General features: G+C 25.8%; 2 protein-coding genes and 1 long non-coding RNA gene across 13 annotated transcripts; 1 reads left to right on the top strand and 2 right to left on the bottom strand.

Moving 5' to 3' along the window:
* Nucleotides 1-65: 65 nt before the first annotated feature.
* On the top strand, nt 66-3,065 carry LOC141526930 (uncharacterized). 2 transcript variants are annotated; one of them, XR_012479105.1, is made up of 3 exons: nt 66-889; nt 954-1,052; nt 1,389-3,065. It is a non-coding gene; the product is annotated as an uncharacterized LOC141526930 (long non-coding RNA). The 2 variants fall into 2 exon arrangements; XR_012479104.1 differs by having other exon boundaries at nt 66-1,052.
* Nucleotides 3,066-3,155: 90 nt separating this feature from the next.
* Nucleotides 3,156-4,403, bottom strand: LOC141526929 (histone H3.3A). The gene is made up of 3 exons (XM_074242088.1): nt 4,245-4,403; nt 3,637-3,769; nt 3,156-3,506 (listed from the first exon to the last, which is right to left on the bottom strand). Exons 2-3 carry the CDS (start codon nt 3,762-3,764, stop codon nt 3,224-3,226), a joined length of 411 nt encoding a protein of 136 aa, XP_074098189.1. The 5' UTR covers nt 3,765-3,769; nt 4,245-4,403; the 3' UTR covers nt 3,156-3,223.
* Nucleotides 4,404-5,522: 1,119 nt separating this feature from the next.
* Unk (RING finger protein unk) lies at nt 5,523-20,389 on the bottom strand. 10 transcript variants are annotated; one of them, XM_074242953.1, is made up of 11 exons: nt 20,308-20,389; nt 18,321-18,530; nt 15,581-16,003; nt 15,271-15,494; nt 14,712-14,854; nt 14,347-14,526; nt 14,061-14,253; nt 13,705-13,976; nt 13,160-13,372; nt 12,582-12,911; nt 5,523-12,489 (listed from the first exon to the last, which is right to left on the bottom strand). In XM_074242953.1, the coding sequence occupies exons 2-11, from the start codon at nt 18,434-18,436 to the stop codon at nt 12,331-12,333; spliced, it is 2,253 nt and encodes a 750-aa protein (XP_074099054.1). In that variant the 5' UTR covers nt 18,437-18,530; nt 20,308-20,389; the 3' UTR covers nt 5,523-12,330. The 10 variants fall into 10 exon arrangements, with proteins under 10 accessions (XP_074099054.1, XP_074099046.1, XP_074099049.1 ...); XM_074242945.1 differs by lacking the exon at nt 20,308-20,389 and adding an exon at nt 19,498-20,300 and having other exon boundaries at nt 14,712-14,842; XM_074242948.1 differs by lacking the exon at nt 20,308-20,389 and adding an exon at nt 19,498-20,300 and having other exon boundaries at nt 15,292-15,494.
* Between the last annotated feature and the right edge of the window lie 207 nt (nt 20,390-20,596).

The following is a 20,596-nucleotide window of genomic DNA, read 5'->3' as shown; positions in this document are numbered from 1 at the left end:
TATACCCCATGCTAGGCCCCCAACCCACAATTCTACCTCTAGGTGCCCCTAGAACTTTAGTCGAGTACTTACACTAGTGCAGAGCCTCCGTGAACCCGCGAGCTGCATTTCGGCCAATGGTATCGCGACAATCACCTAAATTCCAAACTTTTAGTCTTATCTCATTGGACAGTTTTATTCCGGACGCGCTGTTAATTTTTCACATTTCATATCATTTTCTATACTCATATTTTGTTCTACTCACACACCCAAGCGTCTACAACGACATCCACACTTATTTATACACATAAATACCTACTTCAAGACCGCCTAATGTTTAGATTTTATTATACTATACTAAATAAAGAATAAAGATAATAATTAAGTTTTTCTGGTACATACGTTATATATTTATTATATATTATATATAACACTGAAGTTGACAGATATTAAAAGTTTTTTTAGATATTTATAGCAATTAAATTATTACAAAAAAATTTAATTAAAAAATTTCACATGTAAAAATTAATAAAAATTACAAGGGAAAATTTTTAAAAGCATTTTTTTATTGTAATTAATTTGTTAAAAAAATTTTTAAAATTGACAGCTGACTGTACTATAAACATTTAAAGATGTTGATTAATTTTCATCGGCGATAGAAATTTTTCTCCTGAAATGAACTTTGCCCTTCACTTCTATCAAAACCGCACCCTTTGGCTACTCTTTTTTTTTAGGTACAGATTTTTTTATTGAAGAACTTGAGAGGAGTATTGAACGCTTTCATGGCTTCCATTTTCCTGTATGTTTATTGTTATAGCTCAGCCAAGGCTATTGTATGATTATTTTTTTTTTTTTTTTTTTGATAATGAAAATTAGATTGCAAATGGAGGAGCAATTAGATTTTAAATGAGTAATACTTTAATTTACTTTATGACTCATTGAATTTTCCGATAATGATGAATCATTGATTTTAGAAGTATTTTCACTGAAGAGATGATAAAATATTGGGAAAAATTTAGTTAGAAATTTAATTACCGATATGATTGGATTTATATTATGCCTTTTTCCTTAAAGTAAGTTTTTTCTCAGTCTTGACAATTTTATTTTTAATTAATAAACTAAAATAAAATTAAATTAAATTTAGCTGTCACTTTATGATTGTTTTAATTATTTTAACAAATAAATTATAGCAAAAAAAAATTATTAAAAAAATGGACTTATAGAAATTTAAATAAATTAAAAATGCAATTTTTTAAAAATAAATTTTAGAACAAATTTTTTTGTTAAAGAAAATTAAAAAATTGTCAAGTGACAGCTAAATTTAATATCATGTTAAATTCAGTATCATAAAATAAAAATAAATATGCTAGTATTAGAAATTATATTAATATTTAATTAAAATTTTCTAGAAGCTTCTATCAAAAATTAAATCGACGCGATTTCTTGAAGCACGAAGAAATAAATGCGAAGAAATTTTAACATCTGTACAATTATTGTAAGCAAATAATTGTTAGCTACATAATATATGTTTCATATAATAAATAATTAATAAAAAATATGTATATAAATATATGAAATTCAGAAGAATTATGTATATGTATACATATGGTCGTGTAATTGATGATTTTACAGCAGAATTATTTATTTAAAGATATAACGCAATATTTGCGTTTAAACTTTATTTAATATTTCAATTTATTAGAAGAAATAAATATTAAATTATTTTTATTAAAGTACTTTATACTTATTACGTTAGTAAGATAATGGAGGTTACTCGTAATGTTGACAAGCATGTGCATGTATAAACTGTAGATGACTATAGATTAACAAGTATGTATTTTAAACGATTGTTTAAGCTTCAATGATAAGTCTAATGAAAAAAAAAAAAAAATCAACTTAAACTAATTAATTACAATTGTCACTATTAGGTAATAAATAAATTAAATAAAATGTAATTTTTTACGTTAATGTACATTATTATTATTGTATCATGTCTACTTACATAAAATTGTACTTATAAGTCAGATAATATCAAGATTAATACAACACTATTACACGAAAAATACATTCGGTGATAACTAAAAGTTGAATTTTACTTAATTAATCAATCAATTATTAATAGTTAATGATACAACTAAATTATATGCAAGTGTCTACTTATCAATGTAAAAAAGTTATGAAAATTTAAAATGATAAAATAAATGGTGAACTTTTTTTTAAAATAGAAGTCCTTGCTTATTAATTTATATAACTTTCGAGACGTTTGATGAGATTCTTGATAATTATAAACAATATAACCGACAAAATTTAATATTTGACACTCGAACGAACATTCATACAAAATATTATTTTTAATCTTGTAAAAATCTAATTGTTTAATTTTACAAATTTATTTTTAATTAAGGAAACGATTAATCGATAAATTATATCAGATATAAGCAAGTGTGGAGTTATTAATCTAACAACTCTGCTTTCTCCTTAAGATTATATGTTATTAATAATAATAATTATGATAGTTTTAATAGTAATAGCCTTAACTTAATTGCCTACAAAAGATGATTACATATTATTCTCTATTTGTACATATGAACCTTTTTGTGAATGTTTAATATTAACAATTATAAACTGGAGTTTAAGAAAATCAATCAAAAAGATTCATTGCCAACAGAGATGACATCACAATGTAAATATTTTTTTTTTAACCATCAATTTTGGTGATTTATCAGATAATGATTGGTGCATGATAAAGTTAAAGAAAAAAATAAAAAAGTAAATTGTTCATTGCGCTGTGAAATTAAAAAGCAATGTCATGACTGTCTGACACGTAAAAGTTACAATTTATCAAATCTTTCTGGCTGTTAATATTCATCATTTATACTTGATTCAATTTTTTCATTGGATCTTTTCTAATTTATAAGATATAACCATTTTAAAAAAAATTTTTTTTTGCTTTATATTACTCTTTGTCTCAAACTTAATTTTTAACTCAATTTTTGGTTTATCTTTTCAACGTTATGCCGATTTATACGTGTTTGGCAGTGATGACTATTAAATTAATAATGATAAATCTATTTAATTTATTTTTTCACCCAAATGTAAATTAGAAACTATAAATTATGGAAACAAAAATGCTGAATTCATCAAAAATGATAACGGAGTGAATCATAATAGAAAGATGATAATTAATATTACGCTTGTGAAATGTTAAAATATTCAATAGAATTTTTATTGGAGCTTGATTGATTTAAGCACGTTCACCACGGATTCGTCGAGCCAATTGGATGTCTTTTGGCATAATGGTGACACGCTTGGCGTGAATAGCGCACAAGTTAGTGTCTTCGAAAAGACCGACCAAGTAAGCTTCAGAAGCTTCCTGAAGAGCGCCGATGGCTGCACTCTGGAAACGCAAGTCGGTCTTGAAATCCTGAGCGATTTCACGAACCAATCGTTGGAAGGGCAATTTTCTGATCAACAACTCAGTAGACTTCTGGTATCTTCTGATTTCACGAAGAGCGACGGTACCTGGGCTGTAATTTCAATCAAACAAATTAATAATCAATTTAAATTTTTTTACTAACCGATTATAATTATTTAAATAAATTAAATCAATCAAAAAAAAAAAAAAAAATTAATTAAATAAATAAAAATAATAATTACCGATAACGATGAGGTTTCTTAACTCCACCAGTTGACGGTGCGCTCTTACGGGCAGCTTTTGTTGCCAATTGTTTTCTCGGAGCTTTTCCTCCGGTTGATTTACGGGCTGTCTGCTTTGTACGCGCCATTATTTCTGAAATAATATTAATAAATAATCAATAATCAATCAGTTGAATTGAATTTATCAACAGATTCACATGCTATTCAAACGTGCTGAATAAACAGCAACATTCAAAGTACTTAACATCACCACTGCATTTATTTATAATTAATTCAGCATAAGTAATTATTTAAACATGATAAAAAATTCAATTTTGCAGCTGTTATTATTTTAATAAAATTTATCATCATTAATTATTTTTAATATTGTCCATAAAAAAATTTTTCTTTGTTAATAAATTTATTTCCCTCCAAAAGCACGTAAACGCACAAAATGGCGGTCGCGTACATACTAACATAATTGTGTGGAAGACGCTCATCAAATAATTTATCACAATTGTTCTCTAATCAAAAAATGTAATTTTAAAGATAATTATTTCAAAATACTCCACTAATTTTTTACTACAAAGTTATAATAATTAAAATAATAACGAGGTATTAATTCTCACCTTGATTGAGTTTTAAAAAAAAACGATTTAATAAAATTCACAATGCAACGTTATTTTACAACGTAAGTGTAACACAACTGATGTTGCGGACTGTCGAAAGAAAAGAATCAGCGATGAAAGCACTCAAGAGGTAACCAGTGAACTGCACGGACAACAACAGCCAAACTAATCCTATACCTAACTATACTTCGTGTACATTCAACTTGATCTCTGTGGTGGCCAGGTTTTTTCTGGTATGTTCCTGTTTGTGTAGTTGGTGTAGTTTTTTTTCGTTGGTGTAGTGCTCTGTAGTTACTCTACTGCGCAATCGTCATAAGCCCGGCCTCTCTATTGGTCGCTTGAATGTTTGTTATGAAATTTCTGATTTGTTGATCGATCGTACATTTTATTTTTACTATACTCTACGAGTTATTTCTGTAAATTAATAAATATTTAGCTATTGACATGCATTTGAAAGTTTATATTTCTATCCGGTGTGAAGAAATATTTTATTTACTTGCAGTTGACTCACGTAATTAAAATTTAATGTATTTTTCAAGTGCGCAGTTAAATTGGTACCGCCGAGAAATTTATAAACTCATTTATTATTGGTCAGTTCTGGTCTATTAAAATATCATTTTTTTGCGCGCGTTTTTTTAAATTATAAATTTTAGGATTTTTAAATTGAGAGACATTTAATTTAATGAAAATTAAATTAGCCGTCTGAAAATTTTTTATTGAAATTAATTAATGTGTAAAAAATTATTACACTGAAGTTGACAAATATTAAAAATTTTTTTGAAATTTTTGTGTCGGCTAATTTTAATATCATGAATATTTGATAATTTTTTAGAATTTTATAAAAGATAGAAAACTGTAAAAAACTTGAAGTTTAATTTTGAAAAAATAATTTTTCAAATTCAACTTATTTATTAAATAAAATTGTAAGACTTTAAAAAAAAAAATAATAAAAGTTAAAAATGATATATAATTATAAATAAAGGTTAATAATAAAAGTAATAATAATAATATTAGATTTTTAAACTGTTTTAAATTTATTTCATGTACAATACATTTTATTTTTTTATTTTTCTAGAGTAGCGCAAAGAAGCAATAAAGAAATAATTCGTTCTACAAATCATATATATACATATACATATGTATACATATATATTGATCATTTGCAATATTTATTATCATTATTAATTAGATATTATAAATAATTATTTGTTTATTAATGTTATAGTTATTAATATAACTTTCAGTCATCGAAAAAATATTTAAATAAAATATTGGCTATTTACTTTTAATTATCATTATCATTATTATTATAAGTAAATATTTGAGTAATCTGTATTGCCAAAAATACGGGTCAACATTGATTTCTTTATTTTAATTTTTTTTTTGCAATTCATTGCAATTAATCGTCTTTATTATTTTGTTATAATTATTCGATTTGTACTGACATTTATTAGAATTTACTACAGTCGTTAGTTTCATTTTTTAAATCTTGATGCAACGCCGATACTATGACTGTCTTCGATTATTTTTATGCAGTTATATTTTTTTTTTATTTATTTACATACGTAGTAATTGATATTTCAATAAAAATAATAAAATGCAAACGAGATAGATACGTTCATAGAATTAATTTATTAAAATTTTGGAATGTCTTAAATAAATTTGAGTTTTTTAAAAAATAGTTATAGATTTATTTATTAGAGTAAAATTATTAAGCTGTAATTTTTTTTTATTTTATCACTTAGATAAAAAATAATTTGTTTTATCGGAGTATATTTTTAAAATTACACCAAACTTAGTTATAGCAGTCAGAAATTGTAAAAAATGATATACATAATTATTTATAATTTATTCTTATTATTATTTTGATATTTCAATAAAAAATAATTTCCCATTGCTTTCATTTGTTACGTATATATTTTAAATATATCTTATTTATTTTATTTTATTTTATTTTTTTTTTTTTTAATAAAGTTGTAGAAAATACAAAAAAATTAAATTATTAGTTACCAAGCTCATGATATGATCTTATTTAAAATATTTAAAAAAAATTTAATTTTATTGTAATTCTGATTTAATTAATTTGAAAAATAAGTAACTTATTTTTATAAGTTACCACAACCTTTATTTTTATCAATTTTTATTTCTATTTATTTAAATTTGTTATGGTCTATTACTTTAAATACATTTTATATATTTAAATATTGTAAAACAATTAACTATCTCGTTTGTGTTCCTTTTTAATCAACATAATTACACAATTTTAAGCACACACTCGAAATAATAATTTACTAGTTCAAAAATTTCGATTATTTTATTTAAATTACGTTAATTATAATTATTAAATTTAGAGAATTGTTGTACGATTAAAGCTTTAAAAACTTTTTTTTTTTTTTTTTTTTTTTTTTTTACTAATTTAGTCAAAAGCTAGATCTGCCTCAATTTACTCAGTTTTTATCACTTAGTCATACAACAAAGTCTGTAAATAATAAAACTCAATAGCACACTGTTAAAATTTTACAATTGCCAGCCTAATACTAAGTATGATAATTTATTTCATTATTTTTTTATTTTAAAATACTATCTACGCCAAATTTTTAAATCTGCCTCATAAATTTTAATCGACGGTTAAAGTTTATTAATAATTAATAAATTAATATTATTTATAAACTTACAACCCTTATTAATTATTTAATATTCAATCAACTACAATTTATTTTATTTGTTTATTTAATTATTAGGCTACATAAATTATTGTTCCGGAAGACGGTTTCGTCATTATGATTTATTGTAATTAAAATAGTTGTCACGATAAATTCGATGGAATCACTCTTTAAATTTAATTTTTACAATTTATATTTTTCTTTGTATCGTTATAATTATTATTATTATTATCATCATTATTATTATTTGTAGATAAACAAATAAAATTTATTTCTTCTTTATAATTTCATAGTTAATAAATTTGTAATTATCGGTTGAATATTATCAATAAAAATAAGTCACATACTTTTTTTAATTTAAAAGCCAATTTAAAAGAAATAAATTAAATTTAAATATTAAAATTTAATTTTTTACAATTTATTTATCTGCAGAATTTATTTAAGTAACAAATATATCATGATTGTGAGACAAAAAATTATTAATCGTGACAATACGTTTTTTTTTTTTTTTTCGCACAACTATTCTGTAATTTTTTTTATTTTTTATTTATTTAAATATTTATAAATTGACGTATACATTTTGCTACGTATAACTTAATTAAATTACTTCAATTGATACATTCACATTGGTTAAAAAAGTATTCAATCGACACAATCAGTTGAAGATTGTGCTTAAGACGAAGTAGAATAAATTTCAATTGAAATAATTATTTAAAAACTTGCTTTTTATATTTTAATTAAGCTTCAGGTAGCCTGAGATATTCCTAATATAATATTATTTAAGTTTATAAATTTGTATAGCCTTCAAAATTTAATTACTTTTTTTTTTTTGCTCAATCTCATAAAATATTTTATTATTATATTCTAAAAAAATCAAGAATTATTTTTTTATGCAATATAAACACGTAATATTTTAACTATAAAGTTGATTTTTAAAAGTTCACTCCCATAAATTAAGAAACAAAAAAATTAATAATACTTAAAGTTGTTTACGTATTCAATTTGTTTTCAATAATCATTATACAAATATTCTAGTGATTATGTGTAGATATTTTTTGTCTGGAGTGTGTAGATAATTCTTCTGTAACGTTAACTTATTTATTTATTTTTATAAGTAAAATTTTTTTTATTTTTATTAATAAATACCCTATTCAATTGTATACGTGTTATACAAATTATATTGTTATTGAAGATTTTATTTAACAAGTTTAATTAATAAATTTAATTTATCATAAATGCAGAAGAAGAATCATTCGCACATACAGATCGTGTAAAGCGTTTATACTTTTCGAGTATGTTTGTCATTTATTTATTATTATAATTTGTCAAAAATATATTTATATATTTTATTTTCATGTATATTACGCTTAGTTTGGCCTGCCCTATTGTTGGTTTTTTTTTTTTTCAATTTTTTTATGTTTGTGCATCATTCAAAAAGTGATATTTTAAAATTTAATAAATTATTAATAAACTTGGTCATTAGCGTGATGCATTATTAAACTTCAAAGCTGGAAAATTTACAATAATAATATTAATAATAATCTTAGGCTATAATAATATAAATATACGCATCAAGTATGGAAGAAAATGTACGTTAAAAATAATTATTCTCAAACCTTTACTTCAAAGTATTTATTTTTAAGGTACATTGTGCTGTACGTGTATTTTTACAATGATCTTTTTTATTTTGATTTGAGATTCTATTTTTTTTTTTCTTAACGTTTTATCATTTATTGAATAGAATTAATTTTTGCAATATCAAATGAAAAATCATTTATAATTATTGTTAAGTTAAAAAAGCTAATAATTACATATTAAAAATGCATATAATTTTTTTTTTTTAAATACAATTAATAAAAATGCATCATTAAAATAAATTTATCATAATTCGCAATTGAAACAAAATTTTTAATTGCAATTCTAAGTTTTTTTTCTGCATAATATTTTATTTAATTAAAAAAAAAAAAAAAAATTAACCAACAAGTTGGGCAGTGATCTGTCACAAAATTACAACTGCTTCATCATTTTGAAAATAACTGCTTCGATTTATAAATTGCTACTATAATCGATCACTTTGTTAATCACCTATTACTCTATATTTTGTAATTAATTAATTATTTATTTTATTAAATCTAAAAATTTGTTGTCTCATAATTTAAATTTATATTCCTATTATTATTATTATTATTATTATTATTATTATTACCAATAAGTAAAATAACATTACAAGTTTTCATTGTTTATTTTTAAATATATATTTTCAATTGAAAGGAATAAATCCTTGTTACATTCATCGTGATTGTGACATTAATTTAATTTTTTTTTCTTCTTCTTCATTGTAAATAGGCCCACTATGTAATAGTGTTTCATTAATTAATCAACTTTGTTTTTTTTTTTTTTTTTATTATTTTTTAATCATCAATTTAAAAATATATCTATTCACAATCATGATGAACAAATGTTATCTTTACAAGTACAGCGTAATTAAAATCTATGACGGATGTGTCTTGATTAATTATTATTCACAATATAATCACTTGGTTACAACTCTCACTAATGTTTATTTGTTTACATTCATGGTTATTTATTTATATTTTTAATACTCTGTTATTGGGAAGGCTGTACTTATAAAGATTACTAAATAAACACTAATGACAATTATTACTTTTTTTTTTTTAATCATTATTGTCATAGTGTTGAATTGGTTAAAATCCTAAGTAGTGTTTTACTTTATATATATAATATATATATGAATCTATGGTATGTACGGTTAGCAATTTATTTAAATATATATTTTTTTAATTAATTATAATAAAATAATTCATCTTTAATCATAAATTTGAAAATATATATATATTTATATTTTTTTGAATGATTAATTTAGTTTTTAAAATATTAAAAATATACAATCGCAATTTAATAAACTGAACTGTCAAATAAACTATGTTATAATTTTAAATTGAAACAAATTTCGCATCACGCTGTTCAAATTTTTTCACAACAGTAAAAAACCGTCAATACCATAGAAAATTAAAAAATTTATTTGTTTAAAGCCTATATTTGTTTAGTATTTAAATCTTGATTTATTAATTAAAAATGACCTAATAAAATCTTTCATTTTCTTTTTTGGCCTCGTATTTTTTTAAATACAATGGTAATTAAATTAAAAAAAAAAAAAAAATACATTTATTAAAACACTTTGTTATAATTTTATAGACTCTATCTATCATATACCCTTACTATTTTTTTGTTTTAATTATTAACTCCTAAAATGGCAATCTTTCATCTGTTGACAGACTTATTTTTTTTATATCTATTAATTTTTAAAATAACACACTTCATTTTTTAATTTTTTCAAAAATAAAAGTCTATAATAAAAAAAAATACAATACACTAATGTAACTTCAATTTCATCTGGGTATTTGTGACTAAAAAATAATTTTGCTCTCATTTTTTTTTTTTCCAATAAATTGTTGAAAAATAATTAAATAATATTTTATCTCTTCTTTTTTTTGCTTTTCTATTTTTTTTAAATATTTTTGTCCACTTTTTTTTTTTTTTTTTTTTTTTAAATTAAAATTGGTTGTAACATTATATGTCTATGAGGAAAAAATTTGATAATAACGTTCCTATCTATGCTAATAATTTATAATATACCTTAAACAATATTAATTTGTAATAGTTAATGAATTAATTATTTTTCTTTAATAGTATATTGGTTAACAACTGCATTTCAAAAATCTTTTCTGTCTCTATATATTTTTTTAGTATCCAATGATACCAATTACTTAATTTTATTTTACTTTTTTTTTTTATTAATTAGTAAATATTAATTTATTCAAACAAACGAGGTAAGTTCTCATTAAAAATATTTTGCAGTTTTATTGATTATTACTTCTTTTTTTTTTCTTATTATTCTTAGAATCGTCATTAGTATTAAAATTAATAATTAAGTCGTTCAATGTTTCAATAGCTGTTATATTAATTGAAAAAATATCATTATTATATATTTATTATCAGTTCCTTGTATTTAATTAGTTTTGATTTAAAAAGTGAAAAATTCTAAAACACCTGCCTTAAAATTAATTTAAAACTCAAAGTAGTTACTTAATTAATACAATACAATTACTATTTACTACTTATGTGCACATTTCGTTTTTGCTAAATCTTCACACTTGCACTAATTTATTTTGACACCTTAACTATTTTTGTTTAAAGATCAATTAATTTCTATTTAAAAAATAAAAAAAAAAATAACTCCTAAATTAAAAAAAAAAAAAAAAAAAAAAAAAAAAAAAACTTATAAGACAAACGAGTATAAAACAAAACTAGATAAATTTCATGGAGACAATATACTTATTACTTTCATTAATAATTTAATAAAAAATACGATAAAATTGATTTAAATTGAAAAAATGCCTATCTAAATAATTATTAGAAATTATTAAATACTAAAATAAGAAAATATAATAATTATAATAAAAATAAGCTATTAGAATAAAAAAAATCATCACTGAATGACATAAAACCCCTTGTACCGCTGAGTAAAAAAGTGTGTTAATACTTGAAAAAATTACTACCTAAGCCTAATTAATTTGATAAATCTGCAAATAATATAAAGTGTTTTCATATGAAAACATGACTGTTTTATTTCATTAATATTAGTGTTATTAATATTATTATTATTATCATCATCAATACCAATACTGAAACATCTCACGACTTAATTAATCATTTACGTTTCTTCTTTCACATTTTGTTGCGTTTTACATTAATCATTATTATTATTATTATTATTATAATTCATCGTTATTATTATCATTTATCTTCCATTCAAAAAACTAACCATCAGACTATTATCATTGTACTGATTATTGTGTCAGTGTGCAAGTTTGTTTTAAATATATTTTTTTAAACTCTATCAATTCCTAAGAATTTTATTTTGTTTCATTTTAGTTTAATTAGTCCATTAAACGTTATCGAGACTTGGTCTCTATTTAAAATAAAAAAAAAAAAAGCATTACGAGACTTAGTCACTGTGAGGCAAATATCAATTGAAATTAAATAAAAAATTACAAAAAGAGTGACTCAAAAAATGTTTTTAAGCCTCTTATCATTGTCCATTTAATTTTTGTTTTGGTATTTTTCAAAACTGACTTATGATGATGCCAACGATGTCAGCAGTTAGTGTCACTTTTATTTGATTTATGATACTCACGGTTAATTAGATAAACAAAACTAAAACATAACAGTAATCTTGTCACACTTGTTTCAATTGATGTAACGCGAACTTTTTTTTCTTTCTTGTACTGTTACACTAATTGTGACAGTGTAAAAAAAGAATTTACTAAAGAAGATGATGACAATGATCGTTATGAAGATGATGATGATGGTAATAACGAGTTTAATGGTAATAACTTGATTTAACTAGTTGACACAACGGGAGTTTGGCAGTATGGACATTCACGTTGATTTGGTGCACACGTTGAACATACGACGTAATGATTACAAGGTGACAAAGTCACTGCACGGTTCTGTTCTTCACAAACCATGCACTTAGTTGCTGTTTCTCGATATAATACCTATTTCAAATCATTAATCCAATATTAAATTTTAAATATCTTCAATAAAATATTTATATTATTATTTAAAAATAATAATGTGTAACAATTACTTTTTCAACTTCTTCAAGCTCTTGACGTAACTGTGTTTGAAGTGATTTTAAGGTTCCTATTGATAAATTTCTTAATTCAGTATTATTACGTTTCATTGAAAGATGTGAACTGCCACTCGAGGATACTGCTTCATTTTCATTTTTCAATACTTTAACTTGCATTAATGCCTCATCTCGCTGTTGTTCTGCAACTGATGCTTTTCTTTTAGCCTCTTCACTTTCCATTTGCCAAGCCGAGCATGCGGCTCGTGCTTGATTGATCCTCTCGTCCCAAGTAGCCAGTTGAGCGCGACTTGAAGTCAACTCTTCTCTCAATCTCTGAACCTGTAACTTATCGACTCGTATTTACCACTATTTCATATAAATAACTGTAAATATACATTAATACTGCTATTCTAATACGTCGTATCCCACATTTATTTATTTATTTGAACGCCAATCGGCATTATACAACAATTAGTACATTCTTTAAATTATAAGATATAAATTATAAATTTTTAAATTTAGATAAAATTTTGTGGGATACGTCATATCAGAATGGCATGATCGACATATGAAATATAAATTATAATTAATACCTCTGATATCGATCCGGAATTGCTAGGACTTATAGAAAATGCATTGACAAGTGGTGATGCTCCTAATGGTTGTGTACGAGATGGCGATAGTCCTTGATTGGCAAAATCAAAAAGACTACTGTTGAAACCGCTTAATTTTGACGTTGAGCTACTCAACTGTGTTATGTGATTAGTAAATGGATCTGATACTGAATGACTTAAAAATGGCATTGTCTGTAACAAAATAAATTATAATTAATAACTAAAAAAAAATTTTTTTTTTTTTTTTCTATTTAGTTATTATTTATAGTCGGTTTTAACTGCTGTGGTCATATCGCCGACTTTAACTTATTATTTAATATTTTTATTATTGTTAATTTTAATTAGTTAATATCAATTTCGGTATAAGTGATGAAAAAGTTAGCAAAATAAAAAACATCACATAAAATCTATATTTAAAAAAAAAAAAAAAGTGCCTTAGACCACTCGACTAACGTTACCGGTTAACTGAAAAATTATTACTACTATTTTATATAATAAAAATTAAAATAACTAATAGAACTTACAGATTCAATCGGATCTTGATGAGAAAATCTAGATCCAGTTAAAAATCCTGCAGATTGTAAATTTTGTAATGGACTTGACGTAGATGGTGAAAAATTAGATAAAACGGAGCGCTCAGCCATCCCAGGAATATTAACTGGCGCAGAGCTACCCAGTAATCCAGAGCTCGCGAGACCGGCAGATATTGAATTGCTTATTGGAGAGCTTGTTTCACGGTGTATTGAATCTACTAGATTTAATGGGTCATCTAAATGCAATTCATCCAATGCATTACCTGGAACCGTAATACCAATTGTCAACATAAATCCTTTTGTGTTTAGCATTGATAAATTAATGATTAATAAATAAAATTACACACCTACTACTGACTCAACAGTATCATTAGGATAAAATGAACTACTTGAAAGTGGCGATATTGTTGATGCTAGCGAGTGTCCCAATGAACCATTTATATTATAAGCTAGCACAATACTTTGTCTACGTTGTGACTTTTCAGATTTTGTCAACGTTGGATCATTCTCTATTGCTAGCACTTGTTTTCGTAATTCATTCTTGAAAAAAAAATTTATACATACATTTATAAAATATCTCCATAAAATAGGAAAAAAAAAAGATAGATTTTTTTCTTTTAAATAAATACTTACAAATTGTAAAAAATTTGGATTATATAACATGCTGGATAATTTATGTTGATTATTTGTTGAATTTGTACTGGAATTATGTAATTGTGCACCAGGTGCTTTACTGTGTGAATTGTTACTACCAAGACTACTTGTACTTGCTGACTCAGATACTTCACCGCTTCCATTCTGTAATCCCAAAAACTAATGACATTTGATTACATTAAAGTTATTTTTTTTTTATTTTTTTTTATTTTTGTTAATTCAATCGTGACAGAAAAAAAAAACACAATGTAATTCTAATTAAGTGACAGCTGTTAGTGTGTGAAATATAATTAATTGGGTGTGTTTATTGGATGATTGTAGTGAAAGAAGATATAAAAACTTACACTACTATCGCTCAGCTGTTTGTCTTTATCGTGTGAGCGTTTGTCGGGAGGTAAAGCATTGCTGAGTAAATCTGCCAAATTGGTGCCGCAATCAATTGGAACAGCCATATCCCGTGCGAGGCCCATGTCTTCTGTTGGCAATACTGCTCCATCAGCAACGATACCCATATCATCAATATTTAATTGTATCAATGTCAAAACGTGTGATTAATATTTTTTTAATCGATAAATTTTTCGTATCATACAATTGGTTATTTTTTATTGATATACAGAAAAAAAAAAAAATTCTTGCACCAAGAAATTTTAAGGAAGACAATTTATTTTGGAGCAAAAATTTTTTGGAGTCAAAAAAAATTTTTTTTTTTCTTCAATGCATGAATGACTAATGAGTAAATGCAATTTAAAATAAAATATCGAATAAATTAGCAATGGAAATAGAATTTAATTATAAAGTTTTATTGAGAATGTTTGATGAATAATAAAATAGAATTAAACTTTTTTTGGATAGTTTAAAAGAACTTAAAATTCGATAAAATGTATAGTGACTGTTTTTACGTACGATTTATGAGAGTAAACTCACGGTCAACGTGTGCAAATGCACAGAAGACGCCACGAGGACAGTAACCAGCTTGTTGTACATCATTACACTTTGTTGATTTATAAATTTCCGGATGAAATTGTTGTTCTGTACGGGTGTGACAGTACATACAGTTATCTCCTTGATCACAATTCCCTGGTTCACCCCACTCTTCACCATGTTTGACATTAGGACAAGGTGTTGACCTATTAAAAAAAAATTAAAATTCAATGTTTTAACTAATGTAATTTATTCAACCAATATAGATATAAATTATTAAAACATTACTAACCGATACTTTGATTTACGTGGGCTGCGTCTTTTGTCTTTGCTATTATGATATTGAGGACACGCGTATCCCTGTCTACAGAGACGTGGTGGTCTTTTACACGGCTCAGTTTTGTAATTACTCAGAACATAATTAGTGTCTTGCCATTTAGGATCCTCATTCATCAAGTTGCGCTCTTTATCCAGTATATTTGGTCCATTTGAGGAGGAATTGGGATCCGAGTCGGGATTTTCCAGGGCCTGGATTTCTTTGATATCATAAACCGGCGGACGTAAATCGTGATTCCCGTGAGCAAACGCACAATGAGGTCCATTTTTTACACAAAACCCACGCGTATCTGTGTCATGTACACACATACAAGTTTTGTAATACCGTAGATGATAACGTCGCTCTGTATCTCCGGCTGTTCGATGTAAAAATGGACACCTGGAATATAATAACATCATTTATACACCAGATTAAAATTATTTTCATTTTAATTTTTTATTAACAATTTAATCAAATTTAATTATTTAAACAGCAATAATCGTCTCCATTGGCTGAATAATTCAAGCAATTAACTGAAACTAATAATTGAATGGGTCTTTGAGTTAATCTTGTACAAATCCTCCTTAAAAATACAAAGCTTCGTGTTAAATTCTGTAGGCAAAGAAAATATATACTCAGGTATATATATGCAGGGCCAGCTGAGAGATGAAGTGGAGTATGTTAAACAGAAATTCTATATCCAAGTCCACTTATTAAAACTTTTAACCATCTGACGAAAGAAAAAAAGACAATATTTTTTTTTTTAACCAGAATAAATAGTAAAAAAATAAAATAAAAAAAAAAAAAAGTAAAAACAATGATAATTATTATTTTTTAAATAAAAAATATTTTTTTACTATTCCAATCAGGTATATAAAGAGAGCCAAGCTTCATCGCGATGTGTATCCACGAGAAAATCAATATCAGGAAAGCTTCTTTGTTTGGTATGTATGGGCTTCCCCCCGTACGCGTCATTTTACCAATTTTTTTTTTTTTTTCGGAGGAAAAATACCCATTCGTTTATTTATTTATCAGCTAATTATTCACTTAATTAACGATAATCGATATTATATAATTAATACTGTTAAATTTATTAGTTTAAAAATATCTTTTATTAATATCTAAGTGTATTGTATTTATTAATAAATTAAAATAGTTAAAAATAAAAATGTTTATTTATAAATTAACATCAAAGCTTTGCCTATCGATGACATGATTTGAATGGTTAAATTGTGTACGTCTATGAATTGCAAAATAATATCTCGTGTGGAGTATTATGTTGAGTTGTGTTTTATCGGTCGTTGTAAAACAACAACAGGTGAACGTTTCTCAATGAAATTTATATACGCAGACATAATAGTAATGAATACATTGTAACAATATGTTACAATTGATAAATATCTTTGTCATTGTATCTGCAAGATAACAATTAAAATTAAAAATGTAAACTCAAATAAAAATGATATTTTTAATTTTATAAAATCAAAATTAAATAAATAAATTATAATTATGAATCACAGGAAATATATCATGTCTCAAAAAAATTTCTCAATCAATGACTCACGTACAATGATATAAGATTCTTTATACATGATTTTTTTTATGACTTCATCTTCATGTATTTTTAATACTCTACATCAGTATTTCCGGTATATGTTTAAGTAAATGGATGTAATGTCCCATATATTTATTTCTATTTTTAAACTAATAGTTATCTGTCTTTTTAGAATATAAATTAAAATAAAAATTGTGTGAATAATTCGAAAAAAGAAAGTGGTCTTTGGATTTTTGGATAATCAAACGGTAAAATGTGTCGAGTAGAATAATAAAAGTAAAAGTATGAGGTTTAGGACAAAGCATTAGTGTAAGCCTTAAGCATCAGCAGTGCCATTATACCAGGAAAGTGAGTAGTCTAGTATGTAATGCATAGCATCAGAGTAAACCATCTCAGGTTCAAAACCTTCATTTTTTCCCCCCCATTTACATTACTGGAGTTAAAAATCCCCGATGTGATATTGACAACAAAGAAAAATCCAGCCGACTCTTATTGAGGAAATGCGTCCTTTTTCCGGCAGACCCTTTACGAACAAAGAAAACAAATTCTTTGTCTCTATGAGCATGCAGCGTCGAGCACAAAACAAAGACCAATTTTTTTTTTCTTTCTTCATTATTTTTATAGACGTTTATGTAGGTAGAAAGTGTCGCAACAAGTTGCTGATATATGTGGAATAATTCATGAATGTAATGTTAATTTAATAGTAAGATAAGACATGTAGTAAGCCGTTGAAATAAAAAATAATTTTAAAATTATTGTCATTGAATGTCACGGACTCTGGCTGTCAAGTAACGCGTCATTGCCAAGTTCCCGAGATACTAATAATAATACTAATGCTACCAATCGATATAGATAAGGTCACACATATAAGAGTCGGCTCAAAAAAAAAAAAAACAATAATTATTATTATTGTGATGATGATAATGATGGTTATTATAAAAAATAGTCAAAAAGCAGCGGTTTGAATTTGGATCCGTCAGCTGGTGATAAGCCAGTAAAACAATGGAACAATGAAATGCTGATATCTATTAACTGAAAATTAGATAAACGAAATTATTAAGTTAATTTTTAAAATGAAATATCACGATAATAAATTAGAAGTTTTTTAAGTAATTAATAACTTAATAATTAAATATAATTTATAATAAAATAAGAACTTACTCGTCGCCGTCGGGACATATGCCGGTAGTCTCGTCGTACTTGCTGCAATAATTGTCCGCGCTGTAGTTGAAGGTGCGGTCCCGTTTTCTCACTGGTCTGCGTCTTCGCTGGTTCATAAAGTGCCAATTGAAGCACGTGAATGGCCGATGTTGTGTGCACTTTCGCTGTATAAACAGTGGACATTGTTCGACACGAAATTCCTTCAAGTATCTGGAATGCGAATCCACAGAACTAGACATTATATTTAATTATGTGTTTTTGAGTGACAAAGTTTTAGACGTAACCACGCGTCTTTTTTATTCAATAAATAATTTCCCTCTATTTTAACAAATATATACTTTTTTTTATATTTTATTTATTTATTTATTATTATTATCATTAGATAATATTTTTTCACTAAAACACTGGCCACTTTAGCACGTTACAAATCCAACCCATTTAAAAATTATTTAAAATCTTTTTTACTTGTTAATAATTCCCTCGTTAACTCGACCCGTTACTCTCATTTCCCTCGTGCGTCTAATTTTTTATTTTTTAAATTTATTATTATTATTTCCCATTACACTCCTCGCTCCCTCAACGTATATCACCCATTACGCATCTCACGTCTTGTCTCTTTTCCATTCTCGCGATATATATTTTCTCTTTCCTCACGACTTCTCTCAAAACTCCTCCACCTCCACCACCACCACCACCATCACCATCACCAATAACCACCACCTTCTTTGCTGCACCCTCCCACCCGTGATTACTTTTACTCTTTCCTCCTGTCCACGAAAGCCTTAGCCTTCTCTCTTGGTTGGATTTTTTTATTCACTCACGCGATCTCTCCATCGTTCTTTATTTTTTATTATTTATGTATTTATATATTTATTATTTATTATTATTTAAGTAACTATATTAAGTTTTTATTTTCAATTTCCCTCCCTGCCAATTAAATTAATGTAAAAAAAATATTTTATCATCTTTATTATTTATTTTATTTTTATTTTTCATTACTGTTACTTTTACAGTTATTATTATTATTATTATTATTATTATTATTATTATTATTATTAATTCGTGGTAACAACTTTTAATGTGGTTAAATTTGTAAAATTAAAAACTCGCGACTTGTGATTATTGTTAGGAACACAAATGATAGAGCACGCGGTCTGAAGTGGCGAACGTTACTTACGTGTAATGATTCGCCTTTTCCGCTTGAGCTGTCAACAAAGATTTTGAGTCGGACTTCATCTTGGTGGACGTAAGACAATACAAAAACAGCAGCGGCGTCGTGACCGCTGCCACAGCCGCCGTAACACAAAACACAACACGCGCGCGCGCTGGTCCGACACCCACATATATAGAAATACACACGCACAAGTTGTTACACTATTTTATTTCATATTATCTATTATCAATATTATTATTATTATTATTATTATTGTTATTATTGTTATGATTATTATTATAACTATCAATATTACAATAACGTCTAATAAAATTACAATTAATATTAAATATAAATCTAAACATATAAATTTTACATTTTTTATTCATTTATTTAATTAACTAGCTAACTATTTTCAAAAAGTTTCGTTATTACAATCACACCAAACCGTACTTGGTAATTATTATCCATCGAAAACGTTGTTATGCTGTAGCTGTAGGTTGTTGCTCGCTTTTTTGTTGGCGCGCGTGTATCAGTTAACAAACAACACACCCAACTACTAACAAACTACTGACGTGTGTAATACTTAATAAACGAAAATATGAGATCCAGACTTTATATATATACGTTGTTTAATTTACATATGTGTATATAATTTATATAGTATCGTAGGTTTCACATGCACAAGCTGACTCAAGAGCGACCGGTGGGAGGAAATGCGACGACAACGACAACAACGAGCAGCGACAACCAAACCAAATGGAAAGACTAAAATCTTTTTCTTTGTGTATCGCGGATTACATATATGATGTACGGAACACGCGTTACACTTACTTTGATACACACACGTTTAAATTATTATTTATACTCGCGCATGCGCGCTTTGTTTTATAATCCCAATTCACGCGTGCGCAGCCCGCGAAATGCGCGCGCACCTACACCTGGTTTTTGAAAAAAAGATGGCGGTGAACATTTGATGCGCAGTTAGATTTCACGCAGGCGAATTGCCCGCTAAGCGCCAATCACATCCTTTAATTTGTCATGTGACCCTGGATCGTTTTTTCAAGGTCATCCGTGTTATGATCCACCCTGAGGTAAACAACTCAAGGTAACTATGTGTGGA

The sequence above is a fragment of the Cotesia typhae genome, unplaced genomic scaffold, assembly GCF_013202065.1.
Source record: "Cotesia typhae breed Kobodo isofemale line unplaced genomic scaffold, CoteBio_Ctyphae contig_4, whole genome shotgun sequence".
Classification (NCBI taxonomy): domain Eukaryota; kingdom Metazoa; phylum Arthropoda; class Insecta; order Hymenoptera; family Braconidae; genus Cotesia; species Cotesia typhae.
This window is presented reverse-complemented; position numbering and strand designations above follow the sequence as displayed.

Coding starts and splice junctions, on each gene's coding strand:
- Unk (XM_074242943.1), bottom strand. CDS start 19,556: ATGAAGTCCGACTCAAAATCTTTGTTGACAGCTCAAGCGGAAAAGGCG. Junction 14,855..15,270: donor TGAGTTTACTCTCATAAATC/GTACGTAAAAAC, acceptor CTGATGGAGCAG/TATTGCCAACAGAAGACATG. Junction 12,912..13,159: donor ATTCCGGATCGATATCAGAG/GTATTAATTATA, acceptor CGAGTCGATAAG/TTACAGGTTCAGAGATTGAG.
- LOC141526929 (XM_074242088.1), bottom strand. CDS start 3,764: ATGGCGCGTACAAAGCAGACAGCCCGTAAATCAACCGGAGGAAAAGCT. Junction 3,507..3,636: donor AAGAAACCTCATCGTTATCG/GTAATTATTATT, acceptor TTGAAATTACAG/CCCAGGTACCGTCGCTCTTC.